The 26,279-nt window shown below is 33.8% G+C and overlaps 1 protein-coding gene across 1 annotated transcript in view; it reads left to right on the top strand.

Annotated features, from left to right (window-relative positions):
• The window catches only part of LOC149086695 (ATP-binding cassette sub-family C member 1-like), a 53,681-nt gene that overhangs the window by 19,508 nt on the left and 7,894 nt on the right, over nucleotides 1–26,279 (top strand). Inside the window, exons 9-24 of the mRNA XM_089231051.1 lie at nucleotides 57–203; nucleotides 1,564–1,738; nucleotides 4,546–4,800; nucleotides 6,464–6,529; nucleotides 8,318–8,455; nucleotides 12,138–12,284; nucleotides 12,455–12,536; nucleotides 12,800–12,993; nucleotides 13,419–13,595; nucleotides 16,016–16,183; nucleotides 16,456–16,646; nucleotides 17,802–17,943; nucleotides 18,030–18,125; nucleotides 20,188–20,308; nucleotides 23,884–24,028; nucleotides 25,595–25,760. Coding sequence (XP_089087177.1) covers nucleotides 57–203; nucleotides 1,564–1,738; nucleotides 4,546–4,800; nucleotides 6,464–6,529; nucleotides 8,318–8,455; nucleotides 12,138–12,284; nucleotides 12,455–12,536; nucleotides 12,800–12,993; nucleotides 13,419–13,595; nucleotides 16,016–16,183; nucleotides 16,456–16,646; nucleotides 17,802–17,943; nucleotides 18,030–18,125; nucleotides 20,188–20,308; nucleotides 23,884–24,028; nucleotides 25,595–25,760 — 2,410 coding nt within the window. The remainder of the gene's footprint in view (nucleotides 1–56; nucleotides 204–1,563; nucleotides 1,739–4,545; nucleotides 4,801–6,463; nucleotides 6,530–8,317; nucleotides 8,456–12,137; nucleotides 12,285–12,454; nucleotides 12,537–12,799; nucleotides 12,994–13,418; nucleotides 13,596–16,015; nucleotides 16,184–16,455; nucleotides 16,647–17,801; nucleotides 17,944–18,029; nucleotides 18,126–20,187; nucleotides 20,309–23,883; nucleotides 24,029–25,594; nucleotides 25,761–26,279) is intronic.

Raw genomic sequence — 26,279 nt, 5'->3', positions numbered from 1 at the left:
TTGTTTCGAAGTTTGTTATCTGTAATATGGTTTTATTTCATTTATTCTTTTTTAAGGGGAAAAGAATCCAAGGAAGTAAAAGAGATTTCAGCCATCCAACTTATGAACACTACAATCAGAGCTTCTTACTTAAATTTCACATATGCTGTGATTACTCACTTTATTAGTGTTGCTTTGACATTCTCTCCTCCATTGTTGTTAGAGTATGTAAACCTTCATATTATTTTCTGAAATGTTGAAATTTATTTTATTTGGCCTCAATTTTACGGTTTTCCCAGTGTTTTGACCTTTGAGTGAATTATTATGCATCAATAGCAAATACACTTGTATTATAGCCTGATACCTTTTTTTAACAGAACTGATTTTACTGACCAGCATTCCATGTCTCTCTAAAAATATTTGTATTAAGCCAGAAAATTCTGATCTCCATCTTTCAGAAATGTGACAATTTTCCTTTAATGTGTAATTCTGACAGCATTGAAAAAAATTAGCTATTGTTTTGTTTAAAGCTGTTTGCCTGGCTTAACAATGAAGTCAAGACTCATCAATCACATTGCTTTACATTCAGGAGACATTAATTTTATGATCTCTCATAAGTAATAACAGTTTATCCTCAGGTTTGGCTCCTACATCCTCAAAATGGACGGATTTTGTCATTTCAACTACGTCATGTCTATAATTTGCAAACTAATTTTCGGAATTAAAATCATTAGCATCAAACTCCAAGCCAGATATCACACATTGTGATGCTTTAAATCTGTGTTTCTCAAAGTGTGCAGTATTGCCCCCGGGGAGCGGGTAATAAATGCTATGGCTTACTTTAGTATAGGATCCTATGGGATGGCTAGAGTTGGGTGGGGGTCGATGGATAAAAAAAAAATTTGGGAAATATGTTTTATAAACATTTTTAAAATTATGTCATAGCCAATTTGCTTCATCTAGAGAGGGGAACTGAGTTCTTAATGGAAAATGTCTAAACATTGCCTTTTACACAGACCTGCATTCATAGATAGGTTTGCAGCTCATTAATCACTTAAATGCAAAAAGTAGTCTGAAATATACCACAAGAGAAAATTTTATCTCCCCCCCCCCCCCAATTTTTTTAATTGTCAGAAAGTGATTGAGGAGGTTTGCATCAAAGTCTGTAAGATTTTTGGAATGATAGAAGAGAGCAGGGCTTTCATTTGGAACCCCCTGCTTGCATTAACACGCAGCAAGATGACAAGACAATCATGGGCTTGTGCTGTAGATGCCACTTTCTGTAGCCAGTAGTGTCAATTGATTAGAAAGTAGCCAGTAGCGTCTTAATGTGTGAGTCCGCAGGGCCCGAAGTTGGATGGGGCTTGGCATTAAACAAGAGGCCATAAATTATTGAAGGTTTTCTTGAATATACAATTTGTACATTATTTCGTCATTATGTAAGAGGTTTTGGTATAAGTACTACTTCTATTGTGAGACATTGCTCGTTTATCAAGTCAAAATTTATTAAAATTTTTTGTTTCTCTTGCTTATAAAATCATTATTTATAATCTAAGGTTTTACTCTGTGTTTTTAATATTTCAGTCTTCTTATTACATACTTGTCTGGAACAGAATATGTGTGGAGAGGATTTTTCTATGCAGGCCTATTGTTCATTTCACAAGAATTAGAACAGTCAGCAAGTGCTCTTAGCTTCTTTTATGGTGGAGTCTTTGCTGTGCATGCAAAATCTGCTCTTTCTTCTTCAGTCTACAGAAAAGTATGTTTTTGAATACAAATACCACAACAGACCAAATTCCTAATGAGGTGACTGAAAAAAAAAGATGCCCATGAAAAATATTGATGTCGAATACATAACTAAACTATAGCAAAAATACAGCAACCCAATAAGAGCCATAAAAAAACCAATAATTATGAAAAATATAAATATATACTGCCCATGAAAAAATTGGTTGTCCTATCCAAGTGTGGATAGCTTCTCAATTTATCCCGATATGTTTATCGCATTTCTATTTAAACGTGTCAATTGTGTTAGAATTCATGACCCGCGAACAAATTCTATTACCTAAAACAATGTTCAACTAACATCTTTTTATTAACACTCTTTACTATTCCCATCTAATGTACTGTCTTCTTGCTTGGGGCAGCGACTACCTTACTAATATTCAACCAATCATTTCTATTCAAAATAGAATTTTGCGGTTTATTAACTAATGATTATCACTCACCTACATTTGCCCTTTATTAACTGCCTACAAATATTACCTTTGACATCTTTATTTTTACAAATCACTATTGCTCATTCACAAAAATCAGTTTTCCTTCAACCTTAATACCACTCGCTCGTCCTCAACAATAAATAGTACTTACACTCTACCATTAATTCACAAAACAATAGCTAGAAAACACTTTACATATATTATTCCAAAGTTTTATTATCCATTTCCTTTAAATTTTGATACAAATGTCTCTCTGCCTACCTACAAAAAATTATTTCCTATCTCTTATCTGAGACCAACATAGAAAAACACTTTTTGAACTTTTTTTTAAAATATGGTATATACATTTGAATCCCGTTATAACGAACTCCAAGAGACAGGAGAGAAATCACTTCATTATAACAAAATTTCATTATAAAAGAATTGCAGGTTGTTTGCATTGTTCCTATGTATACTTATTTGAAGGATTAGAAAAATGTTCGTTAAAACGAGATTTTCGCTATAACGGTATTCGTTAAAACGAGATTTTTGCTATAACGGTATTTGTTAAAACGGGATTTTCGCTATAACGGTATTGTTAAAATGGGATTCGAGTGTGTGTGTGTGACATGAAGGATGTGTAAGCTCAAGGGGGTGTGTGTGACACACACACCCCCTTGAGCTTACACGTCCTCAGCGCCTTTTCTGTTTTTTTAACCTTGTAATTTTTCGTTCCATGTTAACTACTCAAAGCACCACCATGGTTGTCATCGTTTAGTGATATATTTTTTTAACCCCCCCCCCTTTTTTTTTCTTTCCTATAATTATTCTATTGTGTATTATTTATACTTTACGTTAGTCGATTTGTCTATGTATTGAATATCCAGTATGAGCCTTTCCTGTGTGTGTGTGTGTGTGCGGCTCCTTGGGTATAACTCCTTCAATTGTATATGTACTTTTTACGCTTGAATAAAATTGAATTGAAGGTAAGCTATTCCATTTATCCAAAACTTAGAGAGAAATTGCTTGTGACACCACGAGGTAGAATCGATACTGGTGTCACCTTCTTGAAGCAGTTGATTGACGATGTATTGGTAACGCGTCGTACATTTTTTATCAATCCTGATGAAAATTTTAAACATTTCAATTATATCTTCCCGACATCTGTGCTCTTTCAATGTAATATTTTCAAAAAAATCAAGTCCCTCTTCACAGCTTAAGCTCACCCCTCCGTGGGCCATCAAGATCTTGCGTGGCTCTTCTCTGCACCCCCCTCTCGGCCAAGCCAATGCCCCTTTGTAAGTATGGTCTCTTAAACCTGACAGCATACTCCAATCCAGGACAAACTAAATCCCGAAAAAATGGAAGGATCACTTAGGAGAATGTGAAGAGATTTTTTTAGACAACTGCTGAACAATGTTCAGTAATTTTGAGCTGCTCGTCAATCAGAATACCTAGATTGGTGATCGTAGTTGCAACCCGAATAATAACACCATTCGACTCGTAACATGGGTTATTCGCACCAAAATGAACGACCATTCACTTGTCAATGCCAAAAGACCTGCTCTGAACACTTTCCCATGCTGCAATCCTGTTTAGGTTGACCTGTAGCAACTTCCTATCACTTTAATTCCCGACTCGACAATCCCATCTATACCCTTATCAAGTTTATCGACAAAAAGTGAAAAAAGTATGGGAGGGAGGGGGGGGGGGGACTAAGGACACTTCCTTGAGACTCCACTTGTGATGTCAGTCCAATCAGAGAATTTCTTGTCCACCATAACCCGTTGTTACCTATCTCTTAACCACGATTCTATCCAATTTAGCAAGTTTCTCCCAATCTCGTGTAAACGCTTCAAGAGTTTACCATGTTGGACGAGATCGAATGCGTTTTGGAAATCAAAATAAATATCTATATTTTTGTCCTGTTTGCTACGCACCCTGTATATAGATTTACATGTTGCAGATTGCACATGAATAGGGGGTTGGTTTGATGGATACAAACCTGCTTGCAAACTTTTTCCCCCATAGAAAAAAGAACAGAGGGAGAAAAGAGTTACAACAACCGGAAGGTTTTTGGGTTTTATGCCCTTTCCTCCCATAATTCTTTAAGAGAAAAACAAAAATATCATTTTTTTTTTTTTTTTTTTTTTTTTTTTTTTTTTAATTCTTCATGTAAAAAGGACTTATAAGTTGAAAAGATTATTGTATGTAATGAGAAACAACATTTCATTTTAGGGTTTGAACTTTGAACTGAAATACTTAGGTTGAGATGATGTCAAATGGACTAAAGATATTTAGTTTTAGGAAATAAAAACAAGAAATATAATTTGAGATTTTTTTAAAAGTTTATTTGTGGTCTTTACAGTCCCTGAAGCTTTCCAGTTCTTCAAGAAAAGGCTTTACCTGTGGAGAGATAGTCAGCATCCTATCTGTGGACATAAAGAAAATAGAAAATTTATGCTACTACTTTCCCTTTACATTCGGATCTCCCGTTAGAATAATAGTCACCTTGTTCCTGTTGTGGCAATATCTTGGACCATCTTGCTTAGCTGGAGTTCTCCTGATTTGTGTGCTCTTAGTTCTGAATACAGTTGTTATAAGAAAAGCAACTAAAATTCAAGTAAGCAATAGACATCAATATTCTATTTTATTTTCAAGGTTTTATGTAATATTCATTGTATCACATACAGTCGAATCCCTGTTATAGCCCCCCCCCCCAATGCCGCACCAAACACGCTTAGCGCCAGAAGTTTTCATTGAATAAATCTCTCAATTCTTGACCTCGCACGTGTTAAACAGTGAATCGCAAAATATAGCGCCAAACTCATTATAACACCAGAAATCTGGGAAATAAATGATGTCGTTAGATCAGGGTTGGACCGAAGTTTGATACTGTGAGCACGGCTTATAATGGTGATTGCCAAAAAGGTAATGTTAAAAATAGAGGAAATATTCAGTTACCGCGAGTTTAAATTTTTGTAGCTTTTCACTATAACATCGAGACCATTCTCTAAAAAGTTTTTCTTTCTCATTCTTCAAGAGTTGAACTAAAAGAATGGATTAATATCACTTATCGCACATATGCTCCTTGTAAACATTATTCTGAGATATTTATAGCAAAGGATCCACATAGAAAAGTCACATATTTTTTCTTTATATGCTTTTCCCCAACAGATATGTGACGATTTCGTTTGGCTTCTGACTCTCCCAGTTACTAGGATTCCACAGTTACTGCTCAGCAGATTCCAAACAGCTGAACAAGTTAAGCAAAAATTACTTTCCAGAAAAGTCCATATAGCCATGGAATTGAGAAAAGATAGAATATAAAAGAGAAGTTCTTTGTCAGCCTACAACACATCTAAAAATAAAAACTTTCTGGATATTATGTCAAAGCTTATTTTGGAAAGAAAAGTTGCCTCTCTCTCTCCTCCAGGAATTGAACCTGGGATCCCTTGCAAACCAGGCAACACACTGATACACCAGACACACAACTTTGCATTCCTTGTAATATGCATTAATAGTTTGACACATTTAAAAGTTCTATCTCTGTTGTATTAGTTAGTGCACTTGTCTGGTCTGCAAGAGGCCCCAGAATTGATTTTCGGAGGAGACAACCAATTTTTCTTTCCAAAGTATGCTTTTGCGTAATATCCAGAAAGTCTTTTTCCAGGAAATAGTATATTAATTGATAATTTTGATTGTTTTGCAAGTCTGCTGACTCATTTTAAAAATATGAAATTATGACTAAGCAGATTGACTAAGAAAACATACTGTTGGGAGACCAGAAATAAATTTCATGGCTGCGGTTCTGTTTATTCGATAATACTGGAAAGAAATTATCTAAAAGACAATTATAATGCAAATAAAGCTTGGTGTTTCCCCTAGTATTTATTGCTCGATGACAGAAGACATCGAAAGACTCATTTTTTAATGTACTATGTATAGTGTTTGAAATTTTGTAAACTGAATGTATAGCAGTATTTCATGTAACTGTACCCATATTCATTTGATCATTTTATTGAACTGTACAATAACTGCACTAAATGTAATTTCCACTGTTTATGGCTTCATTTAAGTCTGAAACTCTGTAAGGTCGGATTATAGAGGTTTCAGTAATCTGAGTTATGTCCAGTTCATATTAGTTTGGATAATCGGGAGGAAGGGGGTTTATTGCATATTCCGTTTACGACTTACTGTCTCTTCTCTTATAGATATCTTTTTAAGACTGCTATTCTTTTTGCTGTAGGCTCTAAAAAAATGATAAAGCATTTCTATTTTTTCAGACAAAGCAGATGAAAACCAAAGATTCTCGTTTGAAGTTCCTTACAGAGATTCTTAATGGAATAAAAGTGAGCGCTAGAAAAATAACTTTTATTTTTGTTTAATATCATTTGATATGAATCTCTTTCAATAATTTCATCTATGTATGTATATGTATACAGGGTGGTTACAAAATAACTTTGCGCTCACATGAGTGCCTAGCTAGCGGCTGCAAAAATCAACAGATGCAAATGAAATTTAAGATATAGGCGTGTTTCAGACTATGCACTGGAGAATGAGAAGAACAAAAACCTAGCTCTTGCGGTCATGGTTATAGTAACATAATGAAATCAAATAACACACACTTTTGTGCATTGCTAAGTGATTCGCGCAGCTAAAAAAAAAAACCCACATGAATGGCATTAGGTTAATAACTTGTAGCTCCATAAACACGCAAACATAGGATAACCCCCCCCCCCCCAGAGAGGGTAGAAATGTGATCCAGTGGTAGAAATGTGATATGCATTGATTGTTTCCACATGTTTCATTGTCTGCGTTTAGTGGCGACGTTTATGGGGATCCAGGTAACGTTCCAACACCGTTTAGCGGCGACGTTTATGGGGATCCAGGTAACGTTCCAACACTGTTTATGGCTTTTTATTGTGTCAATCACTTTGCAATGCCTAAAAGTGAGTGTTGCCATTTGAATTTTTCAAAATTTTGTTGCTAGAACTAACTGCTCGAGAGCTAGGTTTTTGTTTCTGTACTCAATTCTCAAAAGCATACTCTGAAACACCTATATCTCAAATTTAATTCACATTCGTTAATTTTAGCGGCCACTAAGGACTCGTATATATAGGCAAAGTTATTTAATGACCACCCTGTGCATATATACACACATATACATAAAAAGTGGTTATAATTATATTGACACTATACATTCAGACCTATGTAGTGCCAATTCTGGTAGATATATTTCACAGAAACTTGGTATATAGGCTATATGAACTATGAACCGTGGGGAAAAGAAAAGTACAATTAAAAAAAGAGTTCATGTGGACCAACTGGTAGAAAAGTTTAATTTTTTAATTGCAGTTTTATTGTCTCTCCCCCCCCCCCAATGGTCCTTACAATGTATATACAAAGATTTTCAATATGAAATGCTGCTCTGGCGAATGTACGAGTCTGAGTAGTGTCAGTTTCATTATAATCACCCTGTGTGTGTGTGTAACCTCATTACAATGATACTTAATATAACTATAAACCCCCCCCCTTTCTACAAGCATATTTTTTCAAGTCTTGTTCACAAATGTCTCTACTCACAAATGTTAAACTGCTGCCTCTAGGTATAACAATAAGTCCTCTACAACAATATTTTTTCTTGAACTGCAAGGTATCGTTATATGGAGATATATCCCTATATATGCTATTTTTATATGTAATTTTAACTTGTGAATTTAAGTTACTGCATTCTGATAAATAGTTGTTTTAGTAATGTTGTCTATATGTAAAGTTTGATACACAGTATGTGAAAACTGTTTGAGATTGAAGTATAGCACCATGCAAACTCTATTTGTTCTGTAAAAGATATTTTATGAATGGAATAGCTGTTACTGTGGAATATTATTTTTCATCCCTTAATTTATTTCAAATCAGTTTAAACCTGGAGGAAAAAATATTTCAGAAAAATCTCTGGTGGACGTTAACTAATTCTGAAAAAAAAAAAAAAAAATGCAAATCTAATGTCATTATTGCTGGAAAACAATTTTTTTTCACAGGATATGTGATCTAAATAAGAAATAAGATTCGTATGCATACTATATTTTTTATTATTTTAAATTGTACATTATAATTTTATATATCCCATTCATGTGAAGGTGCTGAAGTTTTACGCCTGGGAAATCCCTTTTATGAAGAAGATTGCAGATATCAGACAAAAAGAAGTTAATTTGATTCGAATCTACCAATTATGTTTTTCGTTTTGTTCATTTGTTTGGAGTTGTTCACCATTCATGGTAAAGAATAATTTTTGAGTTTTTCTGCAGTTATAAATTTGATCATAATATGTTTTGTTCTGTCATTGATTACTTGTTTTTAAAACATCAAATAATATTTTACCAAGGCTGGGTCTACACTGCAAATGTTTTACAATAGTTTTTTTTATAAAATTTGGAGAATGCAACCAATAAAGCTTATAGGTTACATGCAAGCCCACACAAATGCAACCAATAAGCTTATTTTTTGCATTTGTTAGTTATTTGTCAGCATTTGTAATATTGATGACATTATTGTTGAGTGTTCAAAGTTGGTGTTAAAAGTTAATTTGCCTTATTTTATTTTAATACAATTATTTTTGTTATTGAAAGTTATATGTCTGATGTTTGTTTTATTGCAAGCAAGGACTTCTCTCAAAAGAGAGGAACATCTTTTGACAATGCATTTTATTTAATTTGGTTTTTCACCCTTAAACTGTCCAAAATATTGGGAAATATACCTATATGTATCAGCGAGATACTCGTAAAAAGAAAATACTTGTTTTCCCTGTATTGTGAATCATCAAAAAGCAATTCAGCAGCGTACACTATCATATACAGTTATTACTCATCATTCATCAACTATGTTTAGTTAAATTTTTTTATAATTCCAATTATAAATAATTAATAACTAAGTTATTATGCACATTAGAAAACACAATTTGCATTTAAAACTAATTTGCTAGTTTCATTATTAAATATTGTGACGATCGGTGTGGTGTATATGAAGCGGCGAACATGGAACATTCCTTTATTCCACATTAGTACAGAACAACTATACGTTAACATGCGAAACTGACAGCCCTCCGTCATGAAGGTTAAAATCAAACTCCTCGAGAATGTCTCCATCTCTCGTTACAAACTTAATGCTCACGTGTCTCGCGAATAATAGTATTACTGTACGTCCTTGTCAACAGCTTGCCTGTTACAATACTATATTTACATCATACGTATAGTTCTTTGCATTATATTATTTTTTTCATAATTGAAGACTGGAATGTAAAAGGACTGTGCCGAAATGTAAATTCCAAGGGAAGTCAATGTAATAAAATCAATTGATGACATCAGGCGCTACCTAGTGGGAGCTACAAGAAACTGACCGATTGTTAGAGAACTTTCAGCCTTATTTCACTGCATTGGCAGTGGAACTTACATTATATTTTGCCGGAAAAAACAATTTTTGAAAAAAATGGCAGTCTTTTTTAATTCCAGTCTATAAGTTTTTGAGGTTCTTGTTTTTCCTAAAAACAATAAAGAAGAAACTAAAGATCATGAACTCCTTACTACTGACGTCTCTCAACATACTATTGGTGTCATATTTAGAGGAAATCGTTTGATTCCGCTGTGAGTCTGACGGGGATCTCATGGCAACCAGCCAAGTGAGGTCAGCGAAGTGTGGTTATAGTTATATATCCTCTGAGAACGGCACCTGTTGTAACACAAAATGCGTGCAGAATTCTGATTCTTGTTATTTACCTTTAACATTGGTTTCTTTATTGTGTTAGTAAACTGAAGAGCCAAAAAAACTGGTGGAGGCATGCGTATGCAAATAAAGAGATATGGAACCAATCAGAGTACGGCACTGCGGTCGACAACGCCTATATAACACAACAAGTGTCTGGCATAGTTGTTAGATCGGTTACTGCTGCTGCAATGGCAGGTTATCGAGATTTAAGTGAGTTTGAACGTGGTGTTATAGTCGGCGCACGAGAGATGGGACATAGCATCTCCGAGGTAGCGATGAAATTTAGATTTTCACATACGACCATTTCACGAGTGTACCGTGAATATTGGGAATCCGTTAAAAAATTAAATCTACGACATCGCTGCGGCCGGAAAAAGATCATGCAAGAACGGGACCAACGACGACTGACGAGAATCATTAAACGTGACAGACGTGCAACCCTTCCGCAAATTGCTGCAGATTTCAATGCTGGGCCTTCATAAGTGTCAGCGGTGCGAACCATTCAACGAAACATTGATATGGGCTTTCGGAGCCGAAGGCCCACTCATGTACCCTTGATGACTGCACAACACAAAGCTTTACGCCTCGCCTGGGCCCGACAACACCGACATTGGACTGTTGAGGACTGGAAACACATTGCCTGGTCTGACGAGTCTCGGTTCCAATTGCTTCGAGCTGATGGACGTGTATGGAGACAACCTCATGGACCCTACATGTCAACAGGGGACTGTTCCAGCTGGTGGAGGCTCTGTGATGGTATGGGGCGTGTGCAGTTTGCGTGATATGGGGTCCCTGATATGTCTAGATACGACTCTGATGGGTGACAGGTACGTAAGCATCCTGTCTGATCACCTGCACCCATTCATGTCCATTGTGCATTCCGACGGACTTGGACAATTTTAGCAGGACAATGCGACACCCCACACGTCCAGAATTGCTACAAAGTGGCTCCAGGAACACTCTTCTGACTTTAGACACTTTCGCTGGCCACCAAAATCCCCAGACATGAACATTATTGAACATATCTGGGATGCCTTGAAACGTGCTGTTCAGAAGAGATCTCCACCCCCTCTTACTCCTACGGATTTATGGACAGCCCAGCAGGATTCATGGTGTCAATTACCTCCAGCACTACTTCAGACATTAGTCGAGTCCATGCCACGTCGTGTTGCAGCACTTCTGCGTGCTCACGGGGGACCCTACACGATATTAGGCAGGTGCAACAGTTTTTTTGGCTCTTCAGTGTATATCAGGCAAAGGATTTTTTACTCCCGTACTTGCTTTTCTTTTTAACCATTTATCTACTGACGGTACTTCAAAGTATCAGATTATATAATTTTTTGTGTACTAATAAAAACAGTATTTTTTTGTCTTTAATCAGAAAAACGTAACTTACCAAATAATTTACATTTTTATTTATAATTTTCTTATTCTTGTTTTCTTAATGTGGTAGATATAGGGTTAACTCCATCTTGCTTGTATGCACTCGTAGTGAATGCCAGTGATCTATCAATGATATTTATATCAATAAATATTCGGAACAAAAAAAAGAATTTTTTTTTAATGTGAATATGTCTGACGATAGTGGATGCCATTGCGAAGAGGTTATGATGAAATCCTTTAAAGACTTCTATCTCAATCCTTGAGATTTAAAGACTGAATCTCGAGTATTCAGAATATATTAGTTTTTGTCTGTGGGTAGATTTCACCAGTACAAATCCAATGATACTTTGCTGGTTTTGATGCTTCTCCCTGTCTGGGCACCAGACACGTGGCCTCCTTTTATAATGAAATTGTTTTGAACTGTATCTTGATATGTTTGCAACACAAACAAAAGCCAATGATATTGTCTGATAGGCATTATTAAGAAAAATCTAATGATGCTACTGCATATTTTAATAACTCATCTGCTTTGTGTTCGTAACTGAATTGTTTTACTCTGTATCTCAATAAGTTTGCAATGAAAATATAGAAAACATTGCTATCATTTTCTGGCTATTCGAAAGACAAACCAGATGAAACCAATTTAGTTTTGTCAGTGTCTACCATGTGATTTAATGTGTAGCAAACATATTCGCTTCAAAACTTGCAGTGTCTATGACACAGCCTACCCTAAATTTTTATCAGGCGCACATAGAATTTTTATAAATCTATATTATTGGATGTACATTGCAAAGTAGTTAAAATTTTTTTTTTCAGATAGCTGTTGTATCTTTTACCACGTATACCATGATCGGAAGCAAGAATGTACTAGATGCAAGAATCATTTTTGTTTCTTTAAATCTCTTGAATATTCTCAGATATGCTGTGATGGATATACCTTTGTTAACCTCTGATTTGGTACAGGTAATTATGAACACACACATTCAAGTTTCTATTATTGCATTAATTCATATTTGAACTAAAGTTTTGTACATGATTTGAAATATTTAAAATATAAAACATTTAGAGAATTGAAGAAAGAAATTTTCATTATTTTTAAATGGACATAGTCAAACAGTTTTGCTTTTTTACAGCTTTCAGTTTCATTAAAAAGAATTGGCAAATTTCTTAGTTCAGAGGAAATTGATGAAGTTATTGGATCGAAACCTGATGATGGTATGTTCAAGCAATGAACATTTCATGAATTTGTAATAACAGCATTTGTGGAGCTGAAAATATGTTGAAGTTTTCTTTGGCTTATTGCTTAAAATATTCAATTTTTTAATTTTTTTGACAGCATGTATATTTAAACAAATATAATAACTCCAGTTATTCTCCCTTATGTGAAATATTATTAAAAACTGAAGTTTCTCGTATATCCAAGTTGATCATTTTCATTTTTTGAATTACTTATGGTTTTCGTGCGTAAATGTTTTTAGGAGAAGCGGTTTCAGTTAAAGGAGCATCATTTGCTTGGGAACGAAATGAAGAACCAAATTTGAAAGACATTGATTTTCATGCTAAAAAGGGGACTTTGATAGCTGTTATTGGACCTGTTGGATCTGGGAAGTCGTCTTTGTTATCAGCAATACTTGGTGAAATGTACAAGCTCAATGGCTGTATTGACGCTAAAGTAAATTCAAAACCTATATTAATATTTTTTGTCATTCATCATTTATGCAAGTTATAACTGTTCTTTGTAAGTTAGGCAGGAAATTTGTCAAATAAAAAAGTGATAATAATCACCTGTATATTCCCCTTTGAACGATGAAAGCATTTTCAAGACAAAGGATTTTAGTGCATTGCAGTTATTTCTGAATTTATATCTGTTTAGTAGTTTCATTAAGAAAGAATTTTCTTGAAATAGCAAAATGTTATTGGAGAAAATGTTTTTAATCTTTTAATAGTCAGTTGAAATTTTTAAAATTTCTGAGCGATCATTCTATTAGAATGAAAAAGAAAATTGTCTGATGCTGGGTCTGAAAAGTTTTGATTCACTACATTGAATTGAGTTTAACTGATACTATGGTTTTATTTAAAAAAAAAATATTCCAACAGGGCAGTTATGCATATGTTCCTCAGCAAGCATGGGTGATGAACAAAAGCCTGAAAGATAACATCCGTTTTGTTAAGCCTATGGACAGGAGAAGATACAACCAAGTACTTGACGCTTGTTCTCTGAAATCAGATTTAGATATTCTACCTGGTGGAGACAACATTGAAATAGGAGAAAAAGTATGTTTTGAATTTTGGTGGTGTTCTACTTTGAAAAAAAATTGACAAATTTTTGAAGTTATTTCTTCTATTACTTTGTTTATGAATAGGGAAAAGCTGACATATAGAGGTCCTTCTAGCTATCCTCAGCCATTTTTCAAATTTTGGAATGATAACTTTTTTAAATAACATATTTTTAGAACCAGTATACTTTCATATTTCATCTTTGTTTGTAATTTTAAATATTTTTATCAATAGTTTATAGCCAAAAATGAAAATTTTCCTTTTTTTTTTTCATTTGCAAAATTTGGAAAATATAGGTGGCAACTAGTTGTTAAGCACATAATCAGATGTGTTGAAAAAGCTGAGAAGAATGTAGTCATCACAGGAATTTTTTTTAGAATCAATTATAATTGGAAAAAATACTTCACAAATTAGATTTATTCAGGGAAAAAGGTGTTTTTAACGAATGCCTTTCTCTTGGCTCTGTTTTTGTAAGACATATCTAATTAAAAATTATTCTCACTTTACCACGTGTTTCAATGCAGAGAGTTCTATTATTTCTGAAAACATGTTTTCAACATGCTTAGTTTTTGATGAGAGTGTTGCAAAACTTACTCCCTTTCTTACTCCTGGAATTAGGTAACCAGAAGGAAGGTTGATTATAAATTAGGGGGGGATAAAAACTAAAAAAATCCAAATACTAAAGATTTAGGATTCTGGATTAGAATCCAAAACTAAAAAATCTTCTTGACTGCAACATCAAGCTGCAGCAATGTTTCACCTGAAGACTGATTTGAGAGTGTATCTCCTGCTCTAGCAAAACAAAGACAAATCAAAAATCTGTTGTTCCCTATAGAAATGATGAAAAAATAAGGAAAAAACACAAATAAAAAAGAAATAAAAATGGAATTGACCCTCCCCCCAAAAAAAAAACAACAAAAAAACACATTTTCAGAGCACCAGTGCTTGTCGAAATTGAAAATGATCTACCGAAATAGATAAAAAATGTTGCGAGTTCCAAGCATAAATACGTATGATAATTGCTGAAACAAGCAAAGGGCCATGTAGAATACGCCTATCTCTTAACATGGTGGAACTTTGATAAATTTTTTGACCATTAATTTCGAATAAACTTTTGCTGCTGACTATATTTCCTTTATCAGCAGGTAAAGAATTTTTTGGGTTGTTTGGTTGGCATTTATTTTTGATAATTTTTTGGTTCAATTTGTTTGTTCAATTTCATTCGAATGACATACATATTAACAAATTAATCACACACATAATTTTTTGCAATTTACAATGAGAAAGTGACTCAGCTTCCACTATTTCATTATAATTTTATCAAACTGTGTTATGTTTGTTGTTAAATGAGAGTGATGAGGAATTTAATGATTTCTATGGTTAATGGAAAATATTGTTTTATATCTAAAAATTGGGGGAGGGAAGCACCTTATACATGTTAAAGTATAGTATGTTGTTTTTTTATGATTGATGTTAAAGGTTGTTTGAGAGCTATACAGTAGACTCTCGCTAATCAGGCACATATCAGACCAGAGTGTGCCAGATATCAAAATTGCCAGATTATTGGAAGTCAATGAAAATGCCCATTTAAATAATATAAATTTCTGCGCACTGACATACAGTGGCATGTTTTCCTCTTCTATGCTCGAAGAAAACCAGCTTAAAGAACACCAGATTACTGGATGGGCCAGATTATCGAGTGTACTGCTGTGGCACCCAAAGTGTGGGTCGCGACCACAGGGTCAAGTTAAAGAACTGGGTGGGAGAGTTGCCAGAGATTCACCAAGATAAAAACGTCCAATTAAGAATCAAATTCTACTTGTACAATTACCAATACATCAAGTTAATACTTATACAGAGTGAATCGGAGAGGATCACCCGATTTCAAAATTGTATATTTTTTTTAAATTGAAAACATGGAATGGTAAGTAATATTTGAATATAAGGGGAGGCGATAATGTCTGTTTTATAAACAATGTTATTAATGGTAGATTTCAAGTGTAGAATCACTTTAAAATCAGATGGTTCTTTCTTAATCACCCTGTACACAACAATCAAGGAGCATACATCTCACTACACTTCCATCTCGCATAAAGAACATCAAAGTATATGGAAAAAGACAATATTTATATAGTACTTAAAAATATAATAAATATTGTTAAAAGCCAATATCATGTAGAAAACCTTAACAAGTGTCCCTAAAAGTGCTCTCGGGACAGCACATTCACTGGCAAAAAAAATCGGAATATCCCGTAAAACTGGGACATACTGTATATATATTTTTAAATTTATACTTTTTCATTAATTTCAGCTTGAAACAATTTAAACTTTTTTTTTCTTTAAATGAATCATTGTTAATGTCATGAATTATCAAGGTGTTTAATTTATAAGTATTCTTTCTTTTTTTTTAAATCCAGGGCATTAATTTGAGTGGAGGACAGAAACAAAGAATAAGCTTAGCTCGTGCTATATATCATGATGCGGATATATATTTATTGGATGATCCCCTGAGTGCTGTGGATGCTCACGTTGGAAAGCACATTTTCGACCATGTTATAGGAAAAAATGGTTTACTAAAGCAAAAAGTGAGTGGCAGTGATTACTTCCTTCATGACAAATGTCTGAGATTTTATGAGTAGAAATTCATGTCTTGGAAAATAAATTACCTTGCACAAATACATATCTATATGCACAAAGTCTATGATATAATTCATATAATTTTCATCTCATTTTGTATGTTAATTATCGGTGATGTGATGGATATATATTTTCAAATAAAATTTATAGTTTATATATACATACATTTTAAGAATTGCCTCTCTTAATTCAATTATATATAAATTTTCATTATCTGTAGACTCGGATACTTGTAACCCATAATATTTCCTACCTTCACCAAGCTGATTTCATTTATACCCTGAGAGATGGTAAAATTGAAGAAACTGGTACTTATGACGAATTAATGGAGCGTTCTGGCTTGTTTGCAGAACTTATTCAAGAATTTACACATGTCAAGACAAATGTAAATTCCGAGGAAACATCAATTGGGTGAGATTTTTTCCATTATTTTATCCTTGTAAAAAAGACCAGTAGCTACTAATATTTTATAGCAATCAAAAATGTGAAATAAGGCAGCATCTGTGTAAGGGCAGATGCAGTTGACACTAGTTATAATGACCATTCCATTTTATAACAACCTGTACCACAGACCCCAAATATTTCCATATGTCTACCATGTTTTTTTTTTATCCATTACAACGAACGGCAAATATCATTCGGTTCATTACAATGATGAATTCAGCTAGGCTCCCCAGTTTCTCTATTTTTTTTTTTTTTTGCCAAGAAATGGACAAAATCCGCCATGAGTGTGTTAGACATCAGCGAAGGTTTTCTTCTCTAAACACCATGACCTTTGATGTTTAGAGAAGTAAGGGTATGAAACATAGATGGCTTAAAGATAAAACGTTGGTATTTTTGTGGCACTTCTACATGCATAGAAGTCGGCACCAAACTAGTGCCATCACTGGAAACTTTTTGCTTACTGTTCTGTCTTATTTTCTCACATGGTGGCTTATTTCTACTTACCTCGTGGTTGAGCTTTTTTCTACCTTATTTGAAATTCTCTATTGCACATTTTTATTAATTTTCTCAATAGGAGAATGCACCAGAAAGTGGTGAATTTATATTTTGCTGCATGTAGTGAAAAAAAGTTAGTATTTTCATAAGTAGAAGACACACACACATATACATATAGTATGCATCAAAGAGAAAATTAAATCGGCTTTCAATGAAAACTTTTCCAAAACAGATTTCAATGAAAAATTTCAAAAGTTAGTGTATCGCGCCACAAAAGGCTGCTTTATACACATAACCCGAAATTAAATATTATGAAAAGGTGAAAGATGAGAAGTTATTGAAAAATTGTAAAAAGGAAGAATATGGATCAATGAGGTCGTTCTCAAGGGGGAACCCCCCCCCCCCCACATTGCTCCAAACTGCAAAAATGTTTCTAATGATGGTAAGCCTAATAGGCAAAAAATCACCATCAGTTCCCCCGACATTTTTGCGAGAAACAAGCTTTGGAAGTCAAACAGCAAAAATGACAAAATATACAAAAATCAAAATATGAAATAACAAATGAGTTAAAAACACAAAATACGCATACACAAGAAAGATATGACTGTTTTTTTTATTTATGTATAGCGATGAAGGAGCAGGTTTTTTGCCTTCGTTTGACAGACAGTTCAGTGAGGAGTCATTGCCAAAGATCAGAAAGGGTTCTATACATTCCATCAATGTAGTAGAGGGAGCACTCATAGAAGATGAAAAAATGGAAATTGGAAAGGTGCCTTTTTTTGTAAATTTTACTGACAATTACAATGCAACAGCAATATTTTTTAAATTCCTCTAAATTTTAAAACATTTTTTTAGGTGAAAATGGAAGCTTTATTGAGTTATGGAAGAAACATGGGCTTATCATTCCTGGTAGTTACAATCATTGGATACTTTGGCAGTGAATGTTTTGCAGTGAGTATTGACACAATCTCTCCTATAAGTTTCAGTTTTTATTCCCTGTTATGCTATTCAGAATTTAATATTCTTATGTAAAAAGTTAGTGTAATGTGTTGCAGAAGTTACAAATATTTAAAGTACATTGCATAAGTATAAAACTAATAAGAATATTTACAATGCTTCTACACCATAACAAAATGCAGCATTCAATTGAAAATTGTACCACCAGAAAAGAGAGAGAGAGAGAGAGCATTGCACATACCATAACATCCTACGTATACCCTGGGTTATACGTTAAAAGAAATCTGAATTACTTAGTGCAGACTGCTGCTCATCATCTCTAGATTTTTTTTCCTGAGATGTAACAAAAAAATTGTTAAAAATGTACAGATGGAAGTAGACAAATTGTAAACTTTTCTAAAAAAAAATGTGACTAACAACATTTTTCATTCCTTATGATTCTGTTATTGGTGAATGAAAAGTTTGCATTTGCATATTATTAGATGACATTTTTTGCCGAATGAGCAAACATTTTGGACAAAAAATTTGATTTGATAAACTGACAAGTTTTTCTGTTTGGAAAAGAATTTTGTGTTTTGTTTATTTAGCTTCAAACACAACTAAGTTGATGGTTTTTCATTTTCACCTACACACGTACTGTAGAATTGTGGGTGACATGGAACAATCCTTAAACTCTGATAGTTTTGGAAAAATGATTTCCACATCCTGGGCTGCCTCAAGATAATCAATATTGATTGAGATCGGGGTCACCAAGAGAGAACCCTCAGTTCTGCTTGGAGAAAATTGGGGGGCTGATTGCATTATTGAATATGACTTTTTAAGGGGTTATCCCATGAACAGGAGCCACCAGTTGTTGCAGCAATTGTGTCCTGTGATAAGACCATGAGACTGGAGGTGAAAGCGAACAACATTCAAGAACTGGAGCATACAAGAGGAGGAACATACCACAGACGAACTGATGGATCGCAACAGCAAGGGCTTATGACAGTGTCTCATTTGAGGAAGTAGAAAAGAGAAATGAGGAGTCCCTTCCTTGAAATGAGATTGCATAAGGATATGTAAAATGTGGGAGCCGAGCAAAATTGTTTGCTAGAACGTTTTTAAAAAAGAATTACTTATGTGTAAAGCTGTAGTAGTCTGCGAGCAATGAATCTGTCCGTCCAACGATGATGCAGTTTCTAATTTCCATGTAGTTAATCCTCAAAAGAAGGCAAAATCAAGTGTCATTGCATTGGTTCCGTTTTCAAGTCTTGTGAAAAGAATAATTATACAGATAATGAGTCCATAAGTCCTCCCATAAGTCTATATTCCTCCTCTCTTCATTTAGAGTCATTCATTTGCAAACATTGTATTTTATGTTTATTTATGGTGTTATTGTAATTATTGATTAAACGTCATTTTTATATAAATGAACTATGAATTATGGAACGAATCATCAGTTTCCATTATTTCCTATGGGGAAGTTTCATTCAATATATATGAGTGATTCGGAGTACGTTCATAGAACTACAGTAGAAGTCCATTATAAAACGACAGCTCACAATCACGGGAAAAAAGGTTTTATAACAGATTTCTCATTATAAGCAGTTTTTTTGTAACATTAGCTCTTTGACAATCACTTGCAAATCACTCGTTAAATCGAGATTGTCTTTTACTGTATTGCTAGTGTAGTTTGGTGCAATTTTAAACTTGAGTGCAATGCATATATCTATAGGTATTTTTATCCTCTCGGAAGCATCAAATACATGTTACTTGCCACTTTTATGATGTGTATTGCATGAAATTATATTGTGCATATCTCTTTTATTTTAAATGAAATGCATGCAGTTGAAAGGCTGTTGCTCTGATATAAAATTGAGTGAAATAATTTCCTCGAAGGAAATCAATTCACTGCATTATTTATATTGAATTTGTGTGCTTGATAGAACTGAAAATATTTTTAAAGAATATGTCTTTAGTTGCTTGTTGGTTTATTCATTGTTTTACTTATTTGCAATGAAAATTTGAAAAGTGTTCAGTATGCTGAGCAGTATCTCATTCTAACTTTCTCATTTAGATTGGCAGTAATGTTTGGTTGAGTAAGTGGAGTGGTGATCCTACTCTTCCAGATGGTTCTCAAGATATACCACTGACAAATAAAAGACTTGGTGTTTATGCTGCATTAGGCTTAAGTCAATGTGAGTTTAGACATGGATTATTGAAGTTTTTGTTGAACAAATAGGCATATATTGTACATTTATTCATTTGTTCAAACAGAGTTCAACTCCAGTCTATCACCATAGGTAATCTACTATTGACTTAGTAGTGCCGGAAGCATGAGTTTGTCCCCCCTCCACCGAATTCAACGATTATATACAAAGTGTACATTACACATAATATATACAGTGCCTATATTGTACTGTAGAACTTGTACAAAACAATATTAAGAGACTGGGATAATATTCCGTTTTAGACAGATTTCCATTTTATAAAGGTGCACATCAAACCACTAATCATCCATGGGATTGTCTTTTTATTTAGTTCACGACAAGTTTCTGTTTTATACAGTGTCCATCTTAGGTTTCACTGTATATAAATATTTCTGAAAGTTTTTAAAGTGAATCTTTTTTTTTTTTTAATGCGTCAGGGGCGTCGTGGAGGAGATATTGATTTGTGTGCCTATTTATGATCAGAAGCGGTTCTTGAAACCACTGACTGAAAATATTAAGATCTAAGTCTATAATCTTTTGAAAAAGCAAACAGTGTGATTCTAATAGTATCCATTCAGTTGTCGCCCAAGAAGTAAGCTCATAAAATGCATAAATTCTAAAAAACATGTAATTTGAATGAACACATGTTTTCTGACAGATAAATGTATTTCATATTCATTCTTCACGAATTGAAAAGTCTGATTTTTAATTCTAGCACGAGATATTTTTTGCTGCTGTTTAGGATGTCATCAACAGACTTTAAACTGTACATCTCAATTTAATCAACCTTAATTTTTATCACAATAAAACAGCAAAATAAAACTTCAAATAAGGAATAGTTCATTTTGTTTGTTTTCAGTATTTTGTCACCTGATCTATTAAGATCACTCTCGAACTGAATTTTCCTTACTTTTTTTCAGTCGATGATATTATATAAGTGATCGTGGATTTTTAAGTTTTTTACTAATGACTTTTTCATTGATGGTTTTTAATAGATAAGATTTTTAGTTTGATAATAAATAGTTTATTTGAATTTTTTTTCTAATTGAATGCTTAGGTTTAACCTGTTAGCACCCACACCTTAATGCGTTTTGAATTCCTTTTCGATATTGGGATATTTTGTTGAAATTGTACCAATTGAGAATATTCCATGAGATTTTTCAAATGTATTAACAGGAAGTGTGATACTGAATGACAAGTGTCCTGATTTGAGGATAGCAAAATATGACATATTAGAAAAAAAAAGTTGGTGATATGAATTTGAATTATGTTAGTTATTCACATTAAACTGCAATCTAAATAATTAATTACAAAAGAATCACTTGCATGAAAATAATATAATGTCGATAATACAAGGGGGAAAACAAAAGTACCCACGAGATAATAGAATACACACACTTCAAAAATTCATTTCTAAACCAGAAATGGCTTCTCCAGAATTTTTGATGCCAATATCTGGGTAGAGATGTCTTCTATATATACTAAAATATACACTGTCTAGCTGCAAGGCTAAAACATTATACAAAGTCAAATCCTCCTTGTCCTCAAATGAGGACACTGAAAGGCAACAGGTTAAGGAGATATGTCCAAAAATCAAGTTTTTCAGAGATATACTTTTTTTTAAGTGGTAGAGTTTTCATTTAATCATTTAGTAATTACCAAATTTCTATTGGAATTTCAGAACCCTATTTGGGTACATAGTAATTTGAAAACAATGTATATCTACCCAGGAATATGTATAGAATTGAAAAAAGTTGCTGGATTTATTTTTTTAACCAATTTACGATCAGAGGACATAATATTGCATCCAACCGCCAGTAGAATGAATTCAAACAAGCGTTCACTCTGTTTTTTCCCTTTCTTCTGTTCATCCCGAAGCTTTGTTGTAACCTTACAGTTTTTCCCTTTTGTTTTTTGTATATCCTGATAGTGATTTTTTTTCCTCACATATGATGCATTTTTCTTATAAGAGTGAAAGCGAACAGGCAGGATGAAGGTGAAAAGAAATCGTAACTTTTTACCTACGTTCTTATCACCCTGTCTATTATACTGTCTAACTCTTTCATTTTGGTTTTTCCTTCCCTTTTTCTAACGTGAGGTTAGGCTAGGACAAGGTTACTATATTTATTGCCGATTAGTGAAATAGAGAGCACCAGAATTTCTTGCCAATTCACTTGTAAGCGAAGGTATTAAACTTATATGAAGTTTCAGCTGGATAGAAATAATGAATGACTTCTAAAATGTAAATAAAAGTACATTTTGTTTAGTTTTATAGCACAGAAGTGAAAAATTAAATGCCTGAGACAAAATTTTAAAATAGAATGAAACTGAAACAACAAAGTCAATCGTGGTGAAAAGTTGTAGGCCAAGCTGCCATGACATCGTAGAATGATTTCTTGTCGTCCGGAATGTAAGGGACGAGTTTTTTTGAGATCTTGCAACTTTTTGAAAATGTCTGGTAGTTTGGAATTGTAAGCATGATCCGTGGGGGAAATGGCACAACAGCTCTTGGTTTTTGCAGCCAGAAACTTTTTTGACAAGGCCATCAATAAACTTGCAAGCAGTTGCGTAACCTGGACTTGAAGAAGCATACCCTAGATGTCAATATCTCAAAATCGAAGTCTGTTGTATTAATGGATTTAGTGCACTTTTTTGAATTATTTGGGCCCCAACAATTTTTAAAGTCCAGTATGTTTTCAGACAAAATGTTTGTCACAGTGTTTTTCGCTTTTCTGATCATTTCATTTTATTCTTCAGTTGTGTATATTCAGTTTGCCTTGATTATTTTTCTTTTTGATGTTCCAAAGTTCCTGTCACACTGCAAAAACGAATGATCATGAATGGGAAGTACTGGGGTATTTTCTGAAAGCGACCGGCTGATGCTAAAGCTAGTAGAAAATGAACAAAAGATTATTCTCCGATTTTGCCCCCTCTCCCCAGCATGCATCACTGAAAACATGTAGCTCTTTCACAGTAGGGCTCATTTGTTGAATTTTCATCCACAAAAGACTGCGAACATCATCAGGACTTCACTTTGCAGGGTCTTCATGATGTGTGTAAAATTTAGCTGAATCAGTTTTGTCATGGACACAAAATATGTAGATCCAAAACTTTGAGAGGGTAAACATTTTCTGCTCAGGGATTTTTGGCAACAGCAAGTTCTGTGCAGAAGCAAACACAATGCCCTAACTTCTTTCTCTTTACACAATTATGAGGTTGAAGAAGGAAATAAGTCCAGTAATAATTGCCTTCTTAATTCTTACGCTTTTTTCAAGGTCCTAAATCTGCCTTTTAGGGACTGATTTTTGTAGTTTATTCCACTAATTTGAATAGCAAAGCTTAGAGATACTTTAGTAGAGTAAAAAAAAGTAATTTTTTGCCATTTTTTTGGTTCCTCCCTTGAAGCAGACAATTCAGTTATATCAACTCTTGTTATTATTTGAAAATTTATTAATTTTTTTTTTTTGTACCTTTACCCTCATTCAAAAGAAAACTTCAGTTCCTATTTTTGTGAGCAATTTATGATATGGATGAAAATTTTGTGTTTTTTTTTCACTGTGTAGGTTTGATACTACTGTTTGGTGTGTTTTCTCTGGCCATTGGAGCTGCTAGGGCTTCGAAGTTGTTTCATAAAAGCATGTTAGATTCCATCATGAGGTCTCCAATGTCTTTTTTCGACACCACACCCCTAGGAAGGGTTGTCAATAGGTAATTGCTATTTATATATAATTTTGAAATCGAAATTACACAAACTATGCATATAACTGAAATAAAAATTCTTGTTCAAAGTTCCAAGACATGTTAAATAGAGCAAGTAACAAAATATTTTTACTAAAAGTAAGATTACTATTCTAAGAAAGATGATTAAGAAAGAATCATCTGATTTCAAAATGATTCTACATTTGCATTTGAAATCAACCATTAACAAAATTTATTCATAAAATGTAGACACATCCCTCCCCTCCCGTATATTCACATATTACTTATCAGTCCATTCTGGGTTTGTAATTTACATGAAATATACAGTAGAAGTACTAACTCAATATTGTCCGCTGCATGCCAGAAGCATGAATGTGCAAATTTTCTTTTGTTATATCAGATGTTTGGATACCTTGTTTTGCTATCTAATGGACCGGTTCAAACAGATCAAGAATAATTCATTAATCATTTGCAACACCGTACATATTACTACTATTAAACTACACATGCACCTCGCCCATATTTCTCTGCGGAACCTCTAACGCAGCAGTTCTCAACTGGTGCTCCGCGGCCACTCGAGGATAATAAAATAAATTAGATAAACAAACAAAAAAGAGGCCTAAAGGATACTGCCATATAAATAATATACTAAAAAGGGCTCCTCAAGTTAAACAGGGCTCCGACATAGAAATTATACGCTGAAAAGGGCTCCGGGTGTCAGAAAAGGTTGAGAACCGCTGCTCCAACGAATTGGTAAATGTTGGAATGTGTGTGTACATGTAGTGAAACCTGACGTGAAGTTTGTTTTTGTGTAATGCTTGTTATGTTAGTGCTGTCATCTGCCACCAGTTTTTCTAACTATGAGTGAATGAGTGAAGTGTAATGATTGAATAATTTATTGTTGTAGGCCATACAAATTACTGGACAACTGATTGCGAACACTTGCATTGCACAATCTGCACGCTGGTGTATACGCGCCTTAAGGTGTGCCTCAAATGCGAATATGTGTCCCTATTCAAACACATGTTACAAAACATTTTAGGAAAATAACTTCCACAGAGTACATGGGTAGAGCAAACATTCAAATGTCATTTCCTACGTTTTTTGCTAAGACATTGCACATTTGTGATTCTACCATGACGGAGCAGATATATTGATTATTATTGTGCAAGTAGAATTTGATGAAATTACATTGTATGATACATGGTAATTAGTTCAGCTGAATAAAGACATTCTTTAATTTTAACATATTTTAAAATAAAAATGAATTTTTTATTTGGAAGTTTTTAGTTTGGAGAATTTCTCGCAACCCTCCCAGCTCATTGACGTGACCCGAGGGGTCACAACCCACAGTTTGCGCACCACTGATCTAGGCGGTGGAGCCATTCAAAGTCCTCACCACTTCCGTACCTTCCAGGAACACTACGATCGTAGTGAATAGAGTTCATGTAGATTCACATCGGAGGCTATTTGGGAAATCTGGGTCCTGGGATTTGTCAAGATCTTATATATAATCACTATTTGTTGATTGCTATGAAGATATTTAATTTTTATTATGAATTCTATTCTTTCCAGGTTTGGTCGAGATGTAGATGATATTGATTCAGGTCTCGCACAGCAACTCGATGGTTGGTTGTCATGTTTTTTTACTGCACTAGGAACAGCGATAGTCATTGCATATACGACACCACTATTTCTAGCATTTTTGGTTCCCATCTGTGGTTTATATTACCTGATTCAGGTATTATTTTTCAATGAAATGCATGTAAAGAAGAATAACTAGTTTTCAATACCACCATTTAATAGATAAAGTTTTCTCCCATGTTATTAATACCTTTTTTACAAAAGAAGCATACTATATAATTTAAATAAATGAATAATTTGAATTTATCACACTTCCAAAAGTTTATTCGCCCCTCCTTCTGTTGCCCACTTTGCAAAGGTTTGAAACCAAAGGTTCATGACCTACCTTTCCAACTTGCAGGCCAGATATGTGAAATGGCTATGTTCATGGGTCACAAATTGCGATGTTTATCATGTGTGTATTGATTGTTTTTTTTTTCAAATGCCCTTCTCAGGCCACATTTGGTCTGTGGGTCTATGCAACCGTAATCTAAAAAATGATGGTTCATTTTTTTAAGCATTCGTTTTATGGTTTTTTTTCACTGAATTAAAAAGAAAATCGGGAATGTATATACGTGATATGTCTCAATTGAGTTGTCCCTAGAAACATATAACATATTTTTAAAAATACTATTAT

Source organism: Pholcus phalangioides, unplaced genomic scaffold (genome assembly GCF_987345545.1).
Source record: "Pholcus phalangioides strain wild (caught in Gottingen) unplaced genomic scaffold, Ppha-v1.0 ptg000004l_1, whole genome shotgun sequence".
Classification (NCBI taxonomy): Eukaryota; Metazoa; Arthropoda; class Arachnida; order Araneae; family Pholcidae; genus Pholcus; species Pholcus phalangioides.
This window is presented reverse-complemented; position numbering and strand designations above follow the sequence as displayed.